Raw genomic sequence first — 19,443 nt, forward strand, 5'->3', positions numbered from 1 at the left:
AGGTACGCTTTAATTGACCCTCTCTAACGCTCTAAGTAAAACAGAAGAAAACTAACTTGACCGTCGGAGAGCCTTTGGCCGGCACCACACCGGTGCTCTCTGAAGGATTCTTTCGATTGCTTCGTCGTGCAGGTTCGATTCGAGTCGCGAGTACGGTGTGACCCATTGGTGACAATTTTGAACGTCATCAGAGCTTGTAAACTCCTTGGGGCGAGGGTTTCCACCCGACCTGTATGACGTTGGTTTTATGGGTGAGGGCCGTGGGGGGAAGTGTGTAGAAGATCTCCTGGGAGAGAGCCTTGATCTTTTCCACAATTTTTTGGGCTATAAAGGGTTGCACTTCCATGGCAAATTTGTTGCGAGTTGTCCAAATAGTCCAGGTTGTCAGGGGAAAAGTAACCCTCCAAGGGATGTTTTGCATGCATGGGGTGTCGACAAAGGAAGTGGCCATGCATTTGAGCCGGTCAAAAGAGGTTTGGGGAAAGGAAATCATGAGAGGGCGTGGTGTTATATAGACTGCACCAAACGGGAAGTACCATTGGGCAATCTCTAAGAATGTGCAAGGTGGTTTCTTTGTCTGTAAGGCAGAGTGGGCAAGTGTCATCAGTAAGAATGTGCCGTTTGCGGAGTTGGTTTTTGGTGAGGAGCCAGTCATGGCATGAGAGCCAGAGGAAGGTTGAAACTCTAGGGATGGTGCATGGGAGCATCAATTTTTAAGGGGAGGTTAGCGGTGAGAAGATAGGCTGATCGAGGTTCAAACTAGCCGTTAGGAGAGTAGTTCCATGTGGGCAGGTTGTCTTGTAAGGAGGAGAGGGGCTTAGGGGTAGCATGGATGATATCACGGACATGTTGGGGTAGAACAAAGGATAAAGTGTGGAGGTCCCAGTTGCCGTGGGAGTCTCAGACGTCCATAACCTTAAGGGAGAGGTCGCCGGAATGGAAGGGCCCATGAATAAGATTACGGAGTGGACCATGCCCGGTCCAGTTGTCTTGCCAGAAAAGGGTAGACACATCATTTCTAATGAGTCATCTAGTGCCCTTGTCGCATATGTCCTTAGCTTTTGTAAGGCTGCTCCAGACCGAGGATTTGCTTTTTGCAATGCTAGCAGTTGATGGGTATTTTTTCCTGAGCGTGTCAGCCCAAACCTCGGTGGAGTTGTTACACATGTCCCAAACTCTTTTCGCGAGAAAGGCCTTGTTACGACAACAACTCTTTTTTATTCCTAAGCCTCCCAGATGTTTGGGTTTGGTGATAATGTTCCAGTTCAAGGAGTGGATTTTTTTGCTAGTGATCGTATCTCCACGACACTTTCACAATAAATTATAAGTGCTAAATTATTATTGGTTCTAATTTAAACCTATTACTGAAATTACTTTTTTGTCTACCAATAACAAACTATAACAATGTGCTACTTTTAATTTACTGTGAAAATGTAGTGAACATAATATTTATTTTTATATAAGTTTTAATTCTCTCACATCCACAATGAGAACTAAACCCATTTACAATGAACGAAATTTCTTTTCAAATTAGTTTGGAAAGAAATCTTTCAAACTCTTCCCATATTTTTTTTTTATCAAATTTGAAATTTTAAAATCTATCCGTTGGATTGCATGTTCTTTATGTTTTTAACACACATGTCAAATTTTATTCAAATTGAATGTTATTAACTATTAGATCAATAAACTTATTTTTTATGCATTATTTTAGGCTAAAAAAACTTGAAATTTAAATGTTTGATTGATAATATAGCTATTAATCTTTGATCTTTTTGAAAATTTACAATCATAGAGGATATGATAAGAATAGACAATTCAGTAATTAAATTTTCAAAATTCACATCTAATAAAAAATATATATAAGAGGAGTTTAAAGAATTTTTCTCCAAAATCTTGTTCATCGTTAGTTCTGTTTGTTTTAACAAAAAACATCATTCTGAAAATGACTCATTTTCCAAAAAAATGTTTTATGAAAAACTGACTCATTTGCAATATTTGACTATTTGTTGACTCTAAAAAAAGCTAGACAACATTTTCCAAATTTTGGTTTGCATAAAAATTTAAAAATTAGTAATATTTCTTGATTTTTTTTTTTTTTTTTTTTTTTTTTGGAGAATGAAATGATTCACTCATTCATTTATATGTAGACAATCATGATACAGAGTATCTATAGAAGGTGGTGGCTCGTCTTCCAACCAATACATATCATTCACAACCTTCTTAACAAATCTAGCTAAAGAATGAGCCACCATATTTCCTCCTCTTTTCACAAAGAATTTTCATTCATAAAATATAGACCAAGGACAAAATCAACCAAACCTTTATTAATGTGGTTGATTAAAGAGCAAATGGGAGTAGTGAAGCTTAAGATACAATTGGATGTGATATAGGTGCCTTCGTTCACTATATTGAGGTCAGATTGGATCGCTGCTTCGGAAGGATGCTTCCATAGGGTGGTGGCAGTCTGAAAGTGGCAGGTGGCATACGGATACGGTGGCAAGAGACTGCAGGTCTCTCTCTGGATTCATTAGTTAAACTTTTTCTTCTTTTTTCTTTCTATTTTTGTGATTAACAACAAATAAACAGCAAATAAACAGTGTTACAATAATGTGATTTTAAGATTTAATTTGTTACCTTTGAAAATATAAAATTTATTTTGGACTATCCGCAAACTATAGAATTTAAAATCAAAACTTCACAAAAAAAAAAAATTAATGAGAGGGGACTCTATCCTTTCTCTTTCAGTAAAGATGATGAAATACCCAAAGAGCCACTAAGAAAAAGGAAAGAACATTTTTTTTTAACAAAAAAATGCACTAATTTAGCCATTCAATATTTCTTTGCTTAGGAAAAAAAAAAGTTACTATTAGGTTCATTCCTCTCACATAGAGGTGGGTCTCATCCACTATAAGGTCATTCATATGTAAGAGGAAGAAAATATACTCCGAACTATTTAATAAATTTCTCGAAAAAAAGAACAGAAGAAGAGAGACAGAGAGAGGCTGTTCAGGGACCAAGGTCCCATGGTCCATGGATATGAAAATATCCAATTATTACTACCAGCTCAAGCTAAAAAAAAAAAAAAGGTGAAAAATGTCATCTAATTAATATCAATTCATTCGTACTCGTACCAACTAACATCTTCCCGCAAACAAAATCCAGCTGCCACACAATTATACAAGTGAAGTGAACTACAAAGAATAATATTCAACCATTCATTATCAACTTCTCAGTTGTAAAAGATATTTGGAGCTCTTAAGTTAAACGCAGAGATCATTCGATAAAATATTACAATTTGTTAAATAAATAAATAACTCCATTATTTGAAATTAGCTATATCAAATTATCAATTTCTTTGTTTTAGATACATTTCTCAAACAAGTATCTAACCAATAGTCAATTGCTGAAAATGGATCTAATATGACAAGTATACGTTTTTTTTTATAAATTCATGGTTACAATATGGGATGGGGAATTTCTCTTGGGTGTATGCAGTCCCAAGATAGTAGCAAGAGGTTTCGAGCCTAGAATTTCATGAATATCATAAGGTCTTAAAAACCACTAACTCAACATCTTAGAGTTACTCTTGGCTACCTTTCAAAGATGAAATAAAATTAATAGATAATTGGAATTAATAAAAAGAAGAGGAAGAAGAAGTACCAAAAGATGTATTGGAGTTGAAACCCATGATTTATTGTTGTCTTTTATTGCTTTTGCTGGACAAAACCGTTGGTAATTGGCTCATTGCCAGTAAACGAACTCAACCAACTTTTACTTTGCAAGGTTGGCCAAAGCGTGAATCTCTTTAATTAAGGCAATGAGGATATTTTGTGGCTATCATTTCTGGTTTCTTCAATAAGTAAAGTTACGAAAAGGACAAAGAGATATGAGCATGAGGCTGTCAGCATTATGTTACTTGCCTTTTGGTTTTCATTCCCCTAAACAAGACAAAGTCTTAGAATTTGTAATGTGAGATAGTGATATTTGTAATTATTTTTAAAATTTTTATTCCCACATATCACTGTTCTCCCATAACATATTCTTGACTTTTTGTCTATTTAGAATAATTAAACCAAAAGCTAATTAACATATGGGAGTTGTGAGGTGTATACAAATTTTATTAATTGAAATTTATTCGGATATTCCAGGGACCTTCCACATAGGTCATTGAAAAAATATTATAAAAATAAATAAATTTAATTAAAAATAATTTAAAAAAAAAAAAAGATAAAGTTTACTAAGAATTAAGCAACTTTTGGATAGGATGAAGTTTACTAAGGATTAAGAAAAATCTTTTAATCCTTTTGTTTATTTAAAAGTTGGAAGAACTCAACAGACCTTGGCCTCTCTTAAAGGGTAAAGACAAAATAGATGTGACAATCTGATTGCTTCAACATACATTGAAAAATATTGAATTAAATTATAATGCACACCGTATTTATTTATAAATAAATGAGTTTTTTTTTAGAGATATAAATAAATGGGTTGAGTGCATTTTACTCCTTTTTTTAAGAAACAATTTTAGCTAAAAATCTTCTATATTAATTTTTTTTTCATATAAATTTTCCATTTCATGCGCCTATTAAACAAACTTAAATAGTTTATGTCTTCCAAGAGTCATTGTGAGAAACCTAAAAAATTAACTTTAGACATTTGTTGAAAATCACCCTAACCTTATCATTAGATTCATTACTAACACAATAAAATATCAAATATAAAATTTTTAATTTTGTTGGTGTTAATTAATTTGGGAAGATTTTCAAAAGAACAAAGAATGATACCTTCAATTATACAAGAATTTTACAAGTTAGAGTACTACCTTTCTAACTAATAGTCTAATACAAGTAAACCATTATGTATTATAGTTAGCAATTGATAAAAATAGCTTATTTTTATTGATGAGAGGACCTAATGGTCATCCTTGTATTATAGTATTGAATAATTTCTCAAATCATACAAGATTAGCTTAATAAATTTCCAATATTTTGATTTAAAACCAAAAAACAAAAGCTTCTAATAATAGATTTTTAAGTAAATTACTTTTTAAATACTATCATATTTTAGAGATGGTTTCGAATTAAATCACACATTTACAAAATTTTCAAATCAAACATTACATTTGCAAAAAATATTTTAATTGAAACCATAAACCCATTATACACAAAGCTATTAATTCTATTAATGAAATATAGGGTGAAAAAATAATCATGTATCATATGCACATGATTTTATTTGAAATAAATCAATAATCACATAAAGTTCTTTCGTATAAACATTTTTTCATTAACGATACAACATAAATGTATTAATGATTTGATTTATAATTTTTTTTTAAAAGGTTTAAACTGCGTTTGTTTTGGCTGAAAAGGATTTCAAAAAATCATTTTACACCATCCTATGCGTTTGGTAAGCATAGAAAATTGGGTCAAACAGAAATCAATTTCCGCGTTGATTGTAAAATAACCCTCCCAAGCCAAAAATGAATTTCAGTTTCTATTTTACCTTCAAATGATTTCCACCCCAGGAAAATAGAAGAGAGAGAGAAACAGCAAGAAGAGATCGCACCAAAAGCAACCCTAGATCGCACCACTGCCCCCAACCCTAGATCACACTGGTCTCGTCGCACCCCAACACCGACAAGATCGCACCGCCGAGATCGCGCCACCTGTAACACCACCGAGATCACACCCTCGCACTGGCGAGATTGCACCCATAGTCGTCGCTGGAAGCTCATTGGCGCTGCCATCTAAATCGTCACCACCCAAGACTGTTCCATCCAAAACCGAACTCGTTCTCGACCCACCCAAGACCAAGCTCGTTCTTGACACACCGATCTTGTTCTCCCTCTTGCTCAACGTCGTCGATCTAGCCGCCATCGACCACCAGCCCACTCCACTCCACCCCCAAACCCACTCGATCTGGCCGCCGCTGTCCTCCATCCACTCTAATCTCTCTCTTTCCCGATCTATCTCTCTTTCCCTCAATTTGTCACTCTTTCTCCCTCCGATCTCACTCTTTCTTCCTCTTACTCAATGTTTTTATTTTGATTTTTGATTGTGTTAAGTGTATATTTTGAAATTTTCTATAATAAAATTTGTTTGGATGTTAAGAAAATGTGAAAAATTTATAGAAAAATAGCATTTTTAGAATGTTACCAAATACCGAAAATCGTTTCCCAAGCTATTTTCCATTGCACAACCAAACACTCGGATTTCATTTTTTTACGAGAATTCATTTTCCCCTGTATTCATTTTATACTGAGAATTCGATTTATATTGAACCAAACACAGCCTTAATTTCAAATTTATGAGACTTGGGGTTCCACTTGTAAAGTCTTCTATCATTGGTTAAGAAATCTTAAATTTGAATTTGTCTTACACTAAAAACTAATTGATGTTCTAATTTGATGGTAAAAAGTAATCATCATAAAACAAGCATTATAGAATAAAAATATTATTGTCTCTATTAATAAAATTATGAGATTTAATTTGAAAATTTTCTCATAATATGTAAATTAAAATATATTTCAATCTAATTTTTTGGAAGAAAAAAAAAAGTGGAAAAGTGAAAATAATTATGTGGCAGAAAAAGTCAAAAAGTGAATAGTGGAGGGACATTTCTGTCAAGCAATCAAAAAAGCAAACGCCCTTAAATCTCGGGACCGTTGGGGCTTTTGGCATTATCTGGTTTTTAATCCCTTACCCCTAAACAACTGTATATGTTTTTTTTATTGTTTTGCATATTCTTATTGAACAGAGGCTAAAGTCACAGCTCCTTATCCAAACTTCCAATCACAGCCCCAAAAATTAATTGATCAGCCACCGTAACCGTACAATCAAATAACTCAGTGGACCCTTTGCTCAGATCAGTCCTTCACTGCATTGATTGCTTGAAAGCGACTGTTCAAATTGAGGGCTGTCACCAATGTTATTACACATAGCTGTCACTTTAGCATGTATGTTTTTTTTTTTTTTAAAGAAACTTTTATAAAGGAGATATTGGGTTTTAACGGAAAGTTTCTCATACGAATGTTTGGAAGTGAGGAAAAAAAAAAAAAAAAAAGCCAGGGGGATATTTCAAGCCTCTGCCCCCATTGGCAATATTGTGAGGTAAAATTCATTTAATCTGAATTGAGTTTTCATATTAATATTTGATAATTTGTTTATTTATTTCTTATTAATACATAATTCTTTGGGTTTTTGGCATTTTCAGGCTTGCCCAGATCTTGATCTTAGCAGCTTGGTCTTGCCCAAAAGTTTAATTCCTGTAATTTGAATTGGTGGGTATGTCTTTAAATTTGAAAATTTTTTATTGATTCTGGTGAATTTAATTGTTTTGTCTCATTTTTTTTTTAGAGTCTATGGACCTTAAAATCTGCTAATTCAATCTGGGTTGTAGGAATTTTTATTGTTTATGATGCTTGGAAACATTGGCAACACAGTTATGCTGTTGGGAAAACCTAAGAATTTGCTAAAATTCAACTGGGGTTTTTGAACTTGTACTGTACCCTTTTAATGAAAGCATTATAAGAACACAATTCTAGGATAGTTTTGTGAGTTTAAGTTGTTTTGGTCAAGTGGGTCAGTCAGTTTATGCCGAATTGTTAATCTGAGGTTATGATGTTGACTTTCAGAGCCTGGGGTTTTGTGTTGCCTTAGGAAATGGGGGTTATGTCAAGGCGGGTTGTGCCCGTCTGCGGTAGCCTCTGTTTCTTCTGTCCCTCGTTGCGTGCGAGGTCCAGACAGCCCGTGAAACGGTACAAGAAGTTGGTCTCAGAGATATTAAAGGTGAATTTTCAGCTAATTTAATGCCATTTTACTTCAATTCATATCCTTTCAAGGCTTGTTGTTGATATTTGCTCATGTGGAAAACTTTTGAGTTAGCTTAGCAATTCAAGGACTGTTATGTATATGACTATTCTCATCAAATATGATTTTATTTGTTCTTCTGGAAGCAGAGTTGACTATGCAAATCTATGATTTTATTCAGTTTAGGTGCTATCAACGTCAAGTATGTGGTACTTTAGTAGTGGTACCTTAGTTATAATAAGTTCGATCTAGGCCAAGAGACTTGTGGCTCAATTGGCACTTCCTAATGTTTCCAATAGAGATGTTTAGGGCTTCAATACAGTAGGGAAGTAGAGGATGCTTCTCCCAAAAGGTCTCAGATGCTTATGATTCCCAGTGCCGCAACACCCCCCCCCCCCCCCCCCCCAAAAAAAACACCCAAATTAAATGAATGAAAGAAAGAAATGAGCCATCTGATATGCTTATACCTTTTCCAATTATATATGGCAGGATGCTGAACCAAATGATAGGAAAATTGGGAAACTTTGTGAATATGCTTCGAAGAATCCATTGCGTATCCCCAAGGTACATTCTCTTAGAAGCTATTATATTGCAGATGATTCAGTCATGTATATGTATATATTTTTATAATTGGTAAGTTATGGATCCAATGGTCTTGAATCCAATACCTCACCCTCTGCTTTTCTCTTACAAGGCGAGGAAGGGTCATTTTTTCATTTATATTCTCTTTTCAATTCATTAGTTTTGATGGAAAGGAAAAAAAATTTAGCCAACGCATGTTTATTAATATTTGTACTCATCTTCATCAACCCATCCATATTTACAAAGACTTAGGTTTGCTTCCCATATGCTGGTTATATGGTGGTGCTATCATTACTTACACTTCCATATTGTTTTTCAATTATTGGGTTAGTTTTGAACCAAGAATTTAAAATTATTGCTCTCTTTTTTCATTTCTGGCCCTACTTGCTATTAAGATGAATTATGATATTATGTCAAAAAAAGCTACAAAATCTTTCCAAAAACCATTGAAAGTAGTTAATAAGCTAAATTGGTGAAAACAAATGTCTAACTCAAAAAATTGGAAAAAAAAATTTCTAGAGCTTTCGACTTTTGAAATTTCCATGATAATGCCATGTTTTAGATTTTTGGTTTAAATGCCTACCTACAAGGAAAAGAAGAATGTCTATGCTCTTATCACAAAAAAATAAATAAATAAAAAGATTGTCTATTTGCTTCACTCTCACGACACTCAATGTTTTGCCTCCACAGATTACCGATCAATTAGAGCAGAGATGTTACAAGGATTTGCGGAATGAGAACTTTAGATCCGTAAAAGTTGTGTTGTGCATTTATAGGAAGTTGCTATCATCATGCAAGGAGCAGATGTAAGTTTGATGGATTTTAATTGAGATATCAATGGATTGTCATTGTGTTTTCATCTTTTTTTTTTTTTTTTTCACCACTGAGAGAGAAAGGCGGCGAGAGGGGGGTTGGAAGAGTTTGGAAATTTGAAATGCAATGAAGAAAAGTCTGCATTAGGCAGATCATTGTCTAGCTGACTATTGGGCAGCAGTGCTGGAAGATGTTTATGCCAGGGATCCAACCCTCCCTGTGGTCCCTCACCTGGATTTACATAAGAGAAAACTGAATCAAATAGCAGATAATTTTTGCATGTTGATTATAATTTTGTTTTTCTTAGTGATGATGTTACATAATTTATAAATTATAACAGACATGTGAGTTGTGACAGACACCTTATAAGTTGGTAGTGATTAATACAGATCACACTGAAGAAGTCATCAATGGAATAGATAATAACATGTTCATCTTTAACCTATCAAAAAAAAAAAAATGTTGCTCTTTCAACGTTTAACTTCTCATTTTTAAGTATTTCATTATTATGAAGTCAATAAATATATCTCTGCATCAAGTTTTATTTATGACTAGATAAAAAAGAAAAGAGAAAATATGTACTTCTCTGCTGGTAAAAAAAAAAGACTGGAAAAAGAGAATGTGCCAAATCTTGACAGTGTCTATATGTCTACTTATGCTGCTTTATAACACTCATTGATTTTAGCTGATTATCCCATTAGGGGTGAATGCCCCTGGATTACTTGACAATTGGTTCTAGCAGGAGGGGTCAATTACCAATAGGTTTTACTGGCTAGACATAAGTCCAAAGGGCTCTTCTTTAGAGGGTTCTGCATTATCCAAAAAAAAAAAACATTGATTTTTAGAGAACCTATTTTTATGTAATTTTTAGAAAGTATTATTAGATGCTGTAGAAAGAATACATATTTTCCCTGGTTAAATGGGGTTCTTTAGCTGATACTTGAAATGTTGTTTGGCTGGCAGATTTCTGTTTTCAGAACTTAAAAACTGAGACTTGAAATGTACTCTGGAAAAAAGAATTCCGGAAACTAAAGAATACTATTTCAGCCAGTTTTTTTTTTTCAGAACTTTTTTTATTAATGGCAAAACCATAATAAACTGAAGCAATCTAAAGTTATCAAAAAAAAAAAAAAAGATTGAGTTTGAGGGGGAAAAAAAAGATAGAGAAGGGGAAAGTCTTGAGAATGTAGGACTGTCCCTGCTACTTCACAGGAAACTACTCTTAGTAAATGTATGCATAAGCCTTGTAGCAAGAAAATTTATTTATTGAATCTTTTGTTTGATTATTTATTTATTATTGGTAAGTTACACACATGTAGACCTCACCCTCCATCTCATTCTCATGGAGTAGAGCTCATTGACAATATTTTGTTTGCTTGATTGCTTCTGTTTGGTTGCTTATTTGCTTCTTTCTGAAATTTCACTTTTCCATTTAAAAATGAAAGTATTTAAAATTTGTGATATTCACTGGAAGCTTTCAATTCTTGCAGGCCACTATTTGCTAGTAGTTTATTAGGGGTTGTTCGAACTCTTTTAGAACAAACTCGGCAGGATGAAATGCAGATTTCAGGATGCAATATTCTTGTTGAATTTGTAAATAGCCAGGTATGTAATGGATAGAAAGATGAAGTTTTGATCTGTTTAGTCAATATTTAATGAAAAATCTGTTTGTAATATGGCCATGCACATGGTAGAAGTGCATATGGAGGAATTCATTCAGTGAACCCCTAACAAAATTCACTACCCCATCAATAAACCTTTTAGTAAATTTAAAGCAGACAGTCCATTTAATCTTCTGGACATCAACAGGAAAGAAATGGGAATGGTTGAAGTGAATGCCTAAACCTCGGATAATGTGATTTTGAATTTACAGATGCTGTAGAGGGACCTGTTGAATCCTCCCCATATTGCTTGAGACCATACATATATCAAGTTAATTCTGTATATAAGTTAGGCCATTGATCATAAATGCTTTAATTACCTATTTTGTCATTAATTAATACTGACATCCTGAAATAAAAGTAGATTGATGGTACATACATGTTCAACTTAGAGGGTCTCATTCCGAAACTTTGTCAATTGGCTCAAGAATTTGGAGACAATGAAAGAGCATTATGTTTACGTTCAGCAGGACTCCAAGCTTTGGCTTTTATGGTACAATTTTTTTCCTAGATCAAATCTCACTTCTTGCTCAAACATATCTATCTTACATTTATTCATACATGTATATACTGCTCTTTCTTTTTCTTATGCTTGACTTCTTTACCCGAAATACCCCCAATGTAATTATATTTGTATGTGTGGATTATTCTATTTCATGACCTAGTTTTGTAGTATGTGTGACATGTCTTTTTCTCTTATGTATGGACTATTCTATTGCTATATTTTCAATTTGTTCTTGCTTTGACATTCATGTTAGGAGAATTTAACATAGCAATGATAATCAAGTTTTTTTTGGCTTGATATGCGTGAGGTCCACTGCATTAGTTAGCTGCAATTGATCCAAATTTGGTAGGTATGGAAATAATATGATTAGATTATATCAGCCTTATATTAGACCAGATTGGATACTCTTTGTAGTTATGTTTCACCTTTACTCTTTGTAGTTATGTTTCACCTTTGTATTCAATTCAAGGTTTTGTCAAATTGTGTTTACAGAATTTGATCTCTCTAATCGCATGGTGTGTGCAACTTGTATATAGTTTTTGTCTTACTTCAATAACTGCTTCTTTTTAAATTTTTAATTTATTAAATTGTTTCATCAATGCTACTCTTTGTGCTTGAAATAGTATTTTTGCCTTTTCATATCACCTCATTTTTTTTACATAATTTTCTCTACCCATGCCATTTGGCTAGTGCTTCGTAATGTATGCTTTTTCCACACTGTTTGATGTCCTTTGTTTTTTTGTCTCCACTATATTGTGCCTAGGTACGGTTCATGGGTGAGCACTCCCATATCTCAATGGACTTTGATAATGTGAGTGGTCCTTTCCTTTTGTCACATTTATTATTAATGCTTTTCAGATTTTGACATAAGCAATGACCTTAAAAGCTAAAAATTGTTTATCTTTTGGGTTAAAATTTTAGGTTTTATTTTGAAGTACACTAGCAAGAGTGGATCTCCATGGATCAATTTGAAATCTTTTTGTTTTTTTTACCTGTTCTGTAATAGATCATATCAGTGACCTTGGAGAACTACAAGGATCTCCAAATTAGCTCCAAGAATGGAAAGGAAGATGACTTACACTCTCAATCCCAGGACCAGTGGGTTCAAGGAGTGGTTAAAGCAGAGGAACATGACTCATCTTTCCCTGATATCAGCAAGAAGGTTCCTTCGTTGCCAAGTGCCCTGACTAACCCTCATTTGGACCCCACCATGTAAAGCTTTTCAATTTTTTTTTCCAAATCATCACCTTTTTTATCAAAAACTATACATTTTATATACAAAAAGTATATAAACTTATAGCATCCTTGCATTTATTTGCCAATTTCACAGGGATGCTTCCCAAAGTCCTGCTTACTGGTCAAGGGTTTGCTTGCGTAATATGGCCAGATTGGCAAAGGAAGCCACAACAGTGCGGCGTGTGCTTGAACCCCTTTTTCATAATTTTGATGCTGAAAACCACTGGTCTCCAGAAAAAGGAATTGCCTCTTCTGTTTTGATGTATTTGCAGTCACTTTTGGAGGAATCAGGTTACAATTGATCTTTAATGCTCTATCATTGCCTAAAATAATTATTTTTTAATAAATCATTGGTGCATAATTGATATTTGTTATATTTATTGTACAACACCAGGAGATAACTCCCATCTCTTATTGTCTATCCTGGTCAAGCACTTGGATCATAAGAATGTCATCAAAAAACCTCTCGTACAGATAAATATTGTTAATGTCACCACAAAACTTGCAAAAAATGCAAAGCCGCAGGCCTCAGTTGCAATCATTGCTGCAATAACTGACCTGATCAAAAATTTACGGAAGTGCCTGCAAAATTTAGCCGAAGTACCCAGCCCTAGAGATCTTACAGATAAGTGGAATACTCTTCACTCGGCTCTTGAAAAATGCATTTCACAGATGTCAATTAAGGTTTGTAATTTTTCTATTTTTGTGTTTTAAATGAATTTTGAGCAATTTGTGAAATATCCAGAATACTGAAGTGAAAACATCAAGAAAGGCATGACATTTTTTTTTTTTTTCAAATCCAGGTTGTTTTCTAATTTTACTTAATTTGTGGAAGTTTGTGTAGATTTTGGACCTTGTTCTATTTAAATAACCTTTAATTAATTGTGCCTGTCAATTGCATGACATGCCTTTCTGGAGTATCTGTTTTTGTCTTTAATCAGTTAGCCAATTTGTTATTGGAAAGAAATCCATATTAAAAGTGGTCCTCATTGCACATGATAAACATTTTTTCCTATTACGGATGCTCTTGTTAGGGAGGAAAAGTGAGAGGATGGAAGAGGGTGGAGAGAAAATGGAAGATGGGTTGATTTTTTCTTTTGTTTGGTAGGGTAGAAATGTGGAAAGCAAAAGGAGCTGCATTTATTTTCTATTCAGGCCCACCATTTTGAAGCCTCACAAAATGGGAGGAAAAGAGGAGAAAAATGTATTATATAGGTGATTTGACAATTTTATCCCTCAAATTTATTAAAAATAATTTAATATAAAATCATATTTCCACCTCTCTATCCCTCCTACCATACACTTATAAATAGAATATATTCATCTCTCTTTCCTTCTTTAAAAAAAAAAAAAACATTCTTCTTATATTTTCTTTCCTCATACTTTTTTATCATTCCTACCAAACAAAGCCTTAAACTTGTGTCCCAATATTCTCATTTTCACTCCACCTTTTCTAAGGTAGTGTTTTTTGTGCTATGAAGCATTGTTGGCCTTATAGTTGTAAACTCCTGAGAATGATAAGTATGTGGTGATTCTGGAACATATAGTAGTTTCTCACACATTTTACTCCTCTTCAACCAAATGAGCAACATCCCAGTATCAACAAATTATATGTGCTTATCAAGCTTTACTATTCAGTTCTGCTTCAGATTTGATTTACTTTTCAAGATTTTCAATGTTTTTTTCCCACACAAGCAAGTCCAAGTAAATTAAATAGATTTTATGGGATACAGTTCAGAAACTAGCTTCTCCTTGTTATTTATTATTATTATTTTTCGTGTGGTTTTTTTTTTAGAAGGGAGGGAGGGGGCGGAGTTCTCAGCTGTGAAAATCATTCTAGTTGCATCATAGTTACTTCACAAAGCCTATTTTTTATTAACAGGTGGGAGATGTGGGACCTATTCTTGATTTGATGGCAGTGGTGCTCGAGAATATCCCAACAACTGCTGTTGTGGCTAGAACAACACTCTTTGCTGTATTCCAAACTGCAAAGATTATCTCTCCCATCCCTAATATATCTTACCACAAGAAGGCAAGTGCATTTACGTAGATTGTACCATGCTGGTACATTTTGAGATATTGTAAAACCATCCAAGTTTCTGAGATAATATTTATGGCCTCTTTCAGGCTTTTCCTGATGCTCTGTTTCACCAACTGCTCGTAGCAATGGCCCATCCAGACCCTGAAACACGAGTTAGGGCACACAGTGTTTTCTCCATGGTGCTTATGCCATCCCTTTTTTGTTCTTGGTTAGACCAGAACTTCAAACCTTCATCAGAAGTCTCTAGGTTTTCATCAGTTGGTACATTGCAAACAGTAAGGAATGGAAGCTTCTCCATTCAGGACGAAGATAAAGACACCACAGAACCCATGAATGTTGATCAGAGAAGTCAAAACTCAGTTGTGGATTTGGAACAATCTGGAATTAATCCATCACCTGATCACAATTACAGTTTCAAGCGTGCTTTGGCTGGTGGAAAACTGGTATGAAACTGCAACTCATATATTTTGAAGTTCTTTGGTTAACAATTCAGAATTTAGAATTCTAGTTAACTTATCATGGGAATCACTTATTTTAAATATTAATTGAAATTTCTCATCTATTTGAAAATGTCCAGGAGCTAACTTCACTTCGGTTGAGCAGTCACCAAGTCAGTCTCTTGCTTTCATCTATTTGGGTTCAGGCAACATCTGCAGAAAACACTCCTGCAAATTTCGCAGCAATGGCCCACACTTACAACATTGCTTTACTTTTTACCAGATCTAAGGTGGGGTGTTGCACATTGTTCATGCTATCACTGGTTCTGTCCAATCTTATTTTTCTTGCACTTTGCTTTCATTTTAAGTGTTATACCTCTAGATTTTTCATATCCCCTTCCCACCCCTACATACTTTAATCAACGTGGTGGTTAGACAGCATATAATCAACCATGAAATATCCTGCATCAGAAATTAATCTGACAAGAATCTCTACCTGTCAATGTCATTGACTTTTTTTCTGTCTAGACCTCATGATAAAGGCCATCAAAACTTCAGTGAATGGGGATTCCATGTTCAGTTGGTAGGGAGCAATGGTCTGACATGGTAGATTGGTTCTTTACTTGGATGAAGGAGAGGAATTTCCATAGATACAGAAAATGACAAGTGTTTTCCACCTTTTAACACTAATTTTGATTTTATGTTAAAATTGACGATGAAATTTTTGAAGTTTCATACTCAAAAAGCTTTCACTCAACTTAATGAGAAAAGCTCTCTCAACTCTGATGATTTATTTTGTCTTGACAGACCTCCAGTCATGTGGCACTTGTAAGATGTTTCCAGCTGGCATTCTCCCTTCGAAGCGTCTCTCTAGATCAAGAAGGTAAGCTGAATGTATGATTGAATTATGCTTTTCTCTACTTCTTTTAAAAAGGGATAGTCAAATATGTATTGACTATAGAGTAGAATGTGGTCCCCAGCAGGCCAGCACAAAGGTAGACCACGTAGAAACAGCAGGCTTGTCAAGAAACTCTAAAATCCTTGAATGATCTTTTATATTCATTCTCTCTCTCTCTCTTTTCATCAATCTAAGAAGAAAATGATATGTTTCTTGCGCACTTATTGCAGGAGGTTTACAACTATCTCGCAGAAGGTCTCTCTTTACCTTGGCATCATCAATGCTAATATTTTCAGCCAGGGCAGGCAGTCTCCCAGAGCTAATTCCTGTTGTCAAAGCATCCTTGACAGATAAAATGGTTAATACCAGCACCTACCCTACAGATTAAGGCTCATTATACCTACCCCATTGAGAAGGAATTTATTTCGTCTAGCTTCTTTTTATTGTCCTAGATCCTTTTATTGAAATTGCATGTTACAGGTTGATCCTTATCTTGAATTGGTCGACGATATCCGGCTACAGGCAGTCTCTATAGAGTCTAATAAAAAGAAGATATTATATGGAACACAGGAAGATGAAGTTGCTGCATCAAAATCTCTCTCAGCAATAGAGTCTGATGACCAACAGTTGAAACAAACTGTGATATCACACTTCATGTCTAAATTTGCAACATTGTCAGAGGTGATATACCAGTTCATTATAATTCAGTCTCTTAAGAATATGTCTTTTAAGTGGACATTTTTTTAATCAAAATATGAAAATATGTTCATTAAGTATATAACAGCTATCAAAGACTAAGCCTTTGATCGGTTTAGCAACTGTCAATAGTTGTCTTTGGGGATTTAGGAAGTTGTAAATATAACTAAAAGGATCACTATGTAGAAAGTGTTGTTCCCTACTAGTCAACTAGAGAGGAAAAAAAGTTATTTCAAAAACTGAGTCGCATAAGAAGATTATGATGAAGAAAGGAGTGGCCGATAAACATTGATGATTATGTCATTGAGTTCGTATGATAGAGCACTTAACATTGAATTCATAGTTCGTTCAAATAAAAAAATAAAAAAAAACATTTAATTCATAGTCTTTGGCAAGCCAGCTTCTGGCTGCTTCTTGGTTTCACTTACTTTGTGAGGTGGTTTTCTGAAATGTATCAATGGATTGCCTGATTGAATGGTCTACAATTGAATTCCCGGTGTACAATTGTTGTGTTTTTAATCAAAGTTCCATCAAATGTGCTATTGCTTTCTAGCTCTCTGAGCTGTTTATGTTTGTCTGTATGAATATTTCATCTGGTATTAATTGTGTATTAAAATTTTTCTCTTCCCCAGGATGAGTTGTCAAGCATAAAGAACCAACTCTCACAGGGATTTTCTCCTGATGATGCATATACCATAGGACCTCCGTTGTTTATGGAGACGCCACACCCTTGTTCCCCTCTTGCCCGCATGGAGATTCCAGATTTTGATGAGGTAAAACATGCAGTGGTTGTATCTCCATCTTCACCACTCTAGCAACCATCTTATATGACACAGTTCTTCTGACATGATGGCCTTTCTTTCAGGCATCAGGAGCATTGACGGATGAAGAAGCCTTCCCTGAACCAAGTGGAAGTCAGTCGGGTCGCAGAACATCACTTTCCATTAATACCACCCTTGACATTATAAGTGTTAATCAGCTTTTGGAATCAGTAAGAAAAACTAGTTTTTGGAATCAGCCGATCCCTTTACTACAATCAAATTGAAGTTTCCTGTGCTTCTGGATTTAAAAATAAAATTTTTAAAAATATATATATGTATTAGCTTTTACCTGATTGGCCTTGGTGGTTTGTGCAATCACAGCCATTCATCTTTTCATACTTCTGTAGCCACCACTCTCTCCTTCCTAAGGGGAAGGTCTTAATTTCAACACATGGGAAGGAGAGGACTAACCCCTACCGTGAATATTTTATCAAATATTATATGAGGAGTATAAATTCCTTATTGCCTTGTGTCTAACTTGTGTCTAAATTATTGTCAGGTTTTGGAGACAGCTAGACAAGTTGCTAGCTTCCCAGTTTCTTCTATGCCAATACCTTATGACCAAATGAAGAGCCAGTGTGAAGCCCTTGTGACAGGGAAACAGCAGAAGATGTCAGTGCTTCAAAGTTTCAAGCATAAACAAGAGTCAAAGGCAATAATTCTCTCTGATCAAAATGAAAAGAAATTATGCCTTTTTCCATCCAAGGTGAGTAAATTCATCTAGATTTTCCCTCATTATGGTAATTAAGTCTGGCCTGTGTAGGAATTAGATGAAGAGAGAAATAAGGTTTAAAAAAAGAGTTGGGGGAGGGGGGTGTTCATGGTGGCCTCTATCACCCCATGTAGATTTGAAACATTATCTAATGTCCTTGAAGGATATGAAAGCATGAGAGAACACTCTTACATGAAAAGCTTGATCACTTTTGGTACACCAACTTGAATGTTTTGCCCCAATCACATCTGAATGTCAATTGAACTCTGCAGCGAAAACAAAAGGGGGGGGGGGGGGGGGGGGGTTCTCATACAAAGGTTTGGAATGGAAAAGAGGGGGGCAGTTCATAATATCAGTCAAAGCAATGTGTTTATCCCACTTTGGAAGTTCCCTATCCATCATATGATCTGGAGAGACAGTCAGACCTATGTTATGCGCTATATTTAAGAAAACGTTATGGCTCAGTAACATTAATCTAATATTTTGGCTATGAAAGTCAATGTATTAATAATATGGTAGTTGGTAGACATAGTTTAGGATTGCAGACATTTTAACATCTTGAATGCTGGGTGATTGTGTTATTAATATACATTTTGAAGAAAACACCACTGAATTGTTCTTTCTTGGCTATTGTTTCAGGCAACAGAGTTTTCAGAAGGAGATCTAAAGCTGATAAATGTGGAGCCAATTCGGGGGCATGATCAGCTTCAGCTCTGTTCACTTGAGTATGGACAGAATTCTTTCAGATTACCTCCTTCAAGCCCTTTTGACAAATTCTTGAAAGCAGCTGGATGCTAATAGAATTGGTTGTCATGCATTAATGTAACTATCTATTGTTCATTTTCTTTGTTCTCTTTTTTCTTCTCCAACGAGTCGGGTATTTTTTCATTCTTTAGCTTTAGTACAGATCAGTTTCTAGTTTTAAATGTATGAAATGAGCAGGGACGAGAGTGCGTGTTGGAGAAAATTGGTTGTCTTTTGCAAGAACATATTTGAATATTTGGCAATAGTTGTTAATATTTAAATAGATGCATACCTCCTTCATACAGGACATTATACTTTGTAATTATAAGTAAGACCCTTCTTTAAACATTTTTTTAAAATAAATTATTTATGTTATATACAAGCTATTCGATTTCTTTTTTCATTTTTTTGCCTTCTGGGACTCTTTTTTTTATTATTATTATTGTTGTGATCACTGTCATTGTCATCATCATCATCTTTGATCTTTCA

At 34.6% G+C, this 19,443-nt stretch overlaps 1 protein-coding gene and 1 long non-coding RNA gene across 3 annotated transcripts; one reads left to right on the forward strand and one right to left on the reverse strand.

Moving 5' to 3' along the window:
- Positions 1–2,306: 2,306 nt before the first annotated feature.
- Positions 2,307–3,895, reverse strand: LOC126702277 (uncharacterized). The gene is made up of 2 exons (XR_007647702.1): positions 3,661–3,895; positions 2,307–2,556 (listed from the first exon to the last, which is right to left on the reverse strand). It is a non-coding gene; the product is annotated as an uncharacterized LOC126702277 (long non-coding RNA).
- Positions 3,896–6,971: 3,076 nt separating this feature from the next.
- Positions 6,972–19,357, forward strand: LOC126703490 (protein SEMI-ROLLED LEAF 2). Of its 2 annotated transcripts, none has more exons than XM_050402451.1 (21): positions 6,972–7,109; positions 7,213–7,283; positions 7,634–7,787; positions 8,298–8,372; positions 9,081–9,196; positions 10,694–10,808; positions 11,229–11,357; positions 12,133–12,180; positions 12,376–12,581; positions 12,700–12,896; positions 13,000–13,289; positions 14,488–14,637; positions 14,733–15,089; positions 15,224–15,373; positions 15,891–15,966; positions 16,212–16,339; positions 16,462–16,662; positions 17,310–17,450; positions 17,543–17,668; positions 17,998–18,204; positions 18,850–19,357. In XM_050402451.1, the coding sequence occupies exons 3-21, from the start codon at positions 7,662–7,664 to the stop codon at positions 19,006–19,008; spliced, it is 2,997 nt and encodes a 998-aa protein (XP_050258408.1). In that variant the 5' UTR covers positions 6,972–7,109; positions 7,213–7,283; positions 7,634–7,661; the 3' UTR covers positions 19,009–19,357. The 2 variants fall into 2 exon arrangements, with proteins under 2 accessions (XP_050258408.1, XP_050258407.1); XM_050402450.1 differs by having other exon boundaries at positions 7,213–7,279.
- Positions 19,358–19,443: the final 86 nt, after the last annotated feature.

Source organism: Quercus robur, chromosome 10, assembly GCF_932294415.1.
Source record: "Quercus robur chromosome 10, dhQueRobu3.1, whole genome shotgun sequence".
In the NCBI taxonomy this organism is placed as follows: Eukaryota; Viridiplantae; Streptophyta; class Magnoliopsida; order Fagales; family Fagaceae; genus Quercus; species Quercus robur.

Excerpts from the sequence above, each read along its gene's own strand:
- LOC126703490 (XM_050402451.1), top strand. The coding sequence starts at position 7,662 with ATGGGGGTTATGTCAAGGCGGGTTGTGCCCGTCTGCGGTAGCCTCTGT. Across the intron at positions 8,373-9,080 it reads ATCCATTGCGTATCCCCAAG|ATTACCGATCAATTAGAGCA; the intron begins GTACATTCTCTT and ends TTGCCTCCACAG. Across the intron at positions 12,582-12,699 it reads CCTCATTTGGACCCCACCAT|GGATGCTTCCCAAAGTCCTG; the intron begins GTAAAGCTTTTC and ends CCAATTTCACAG.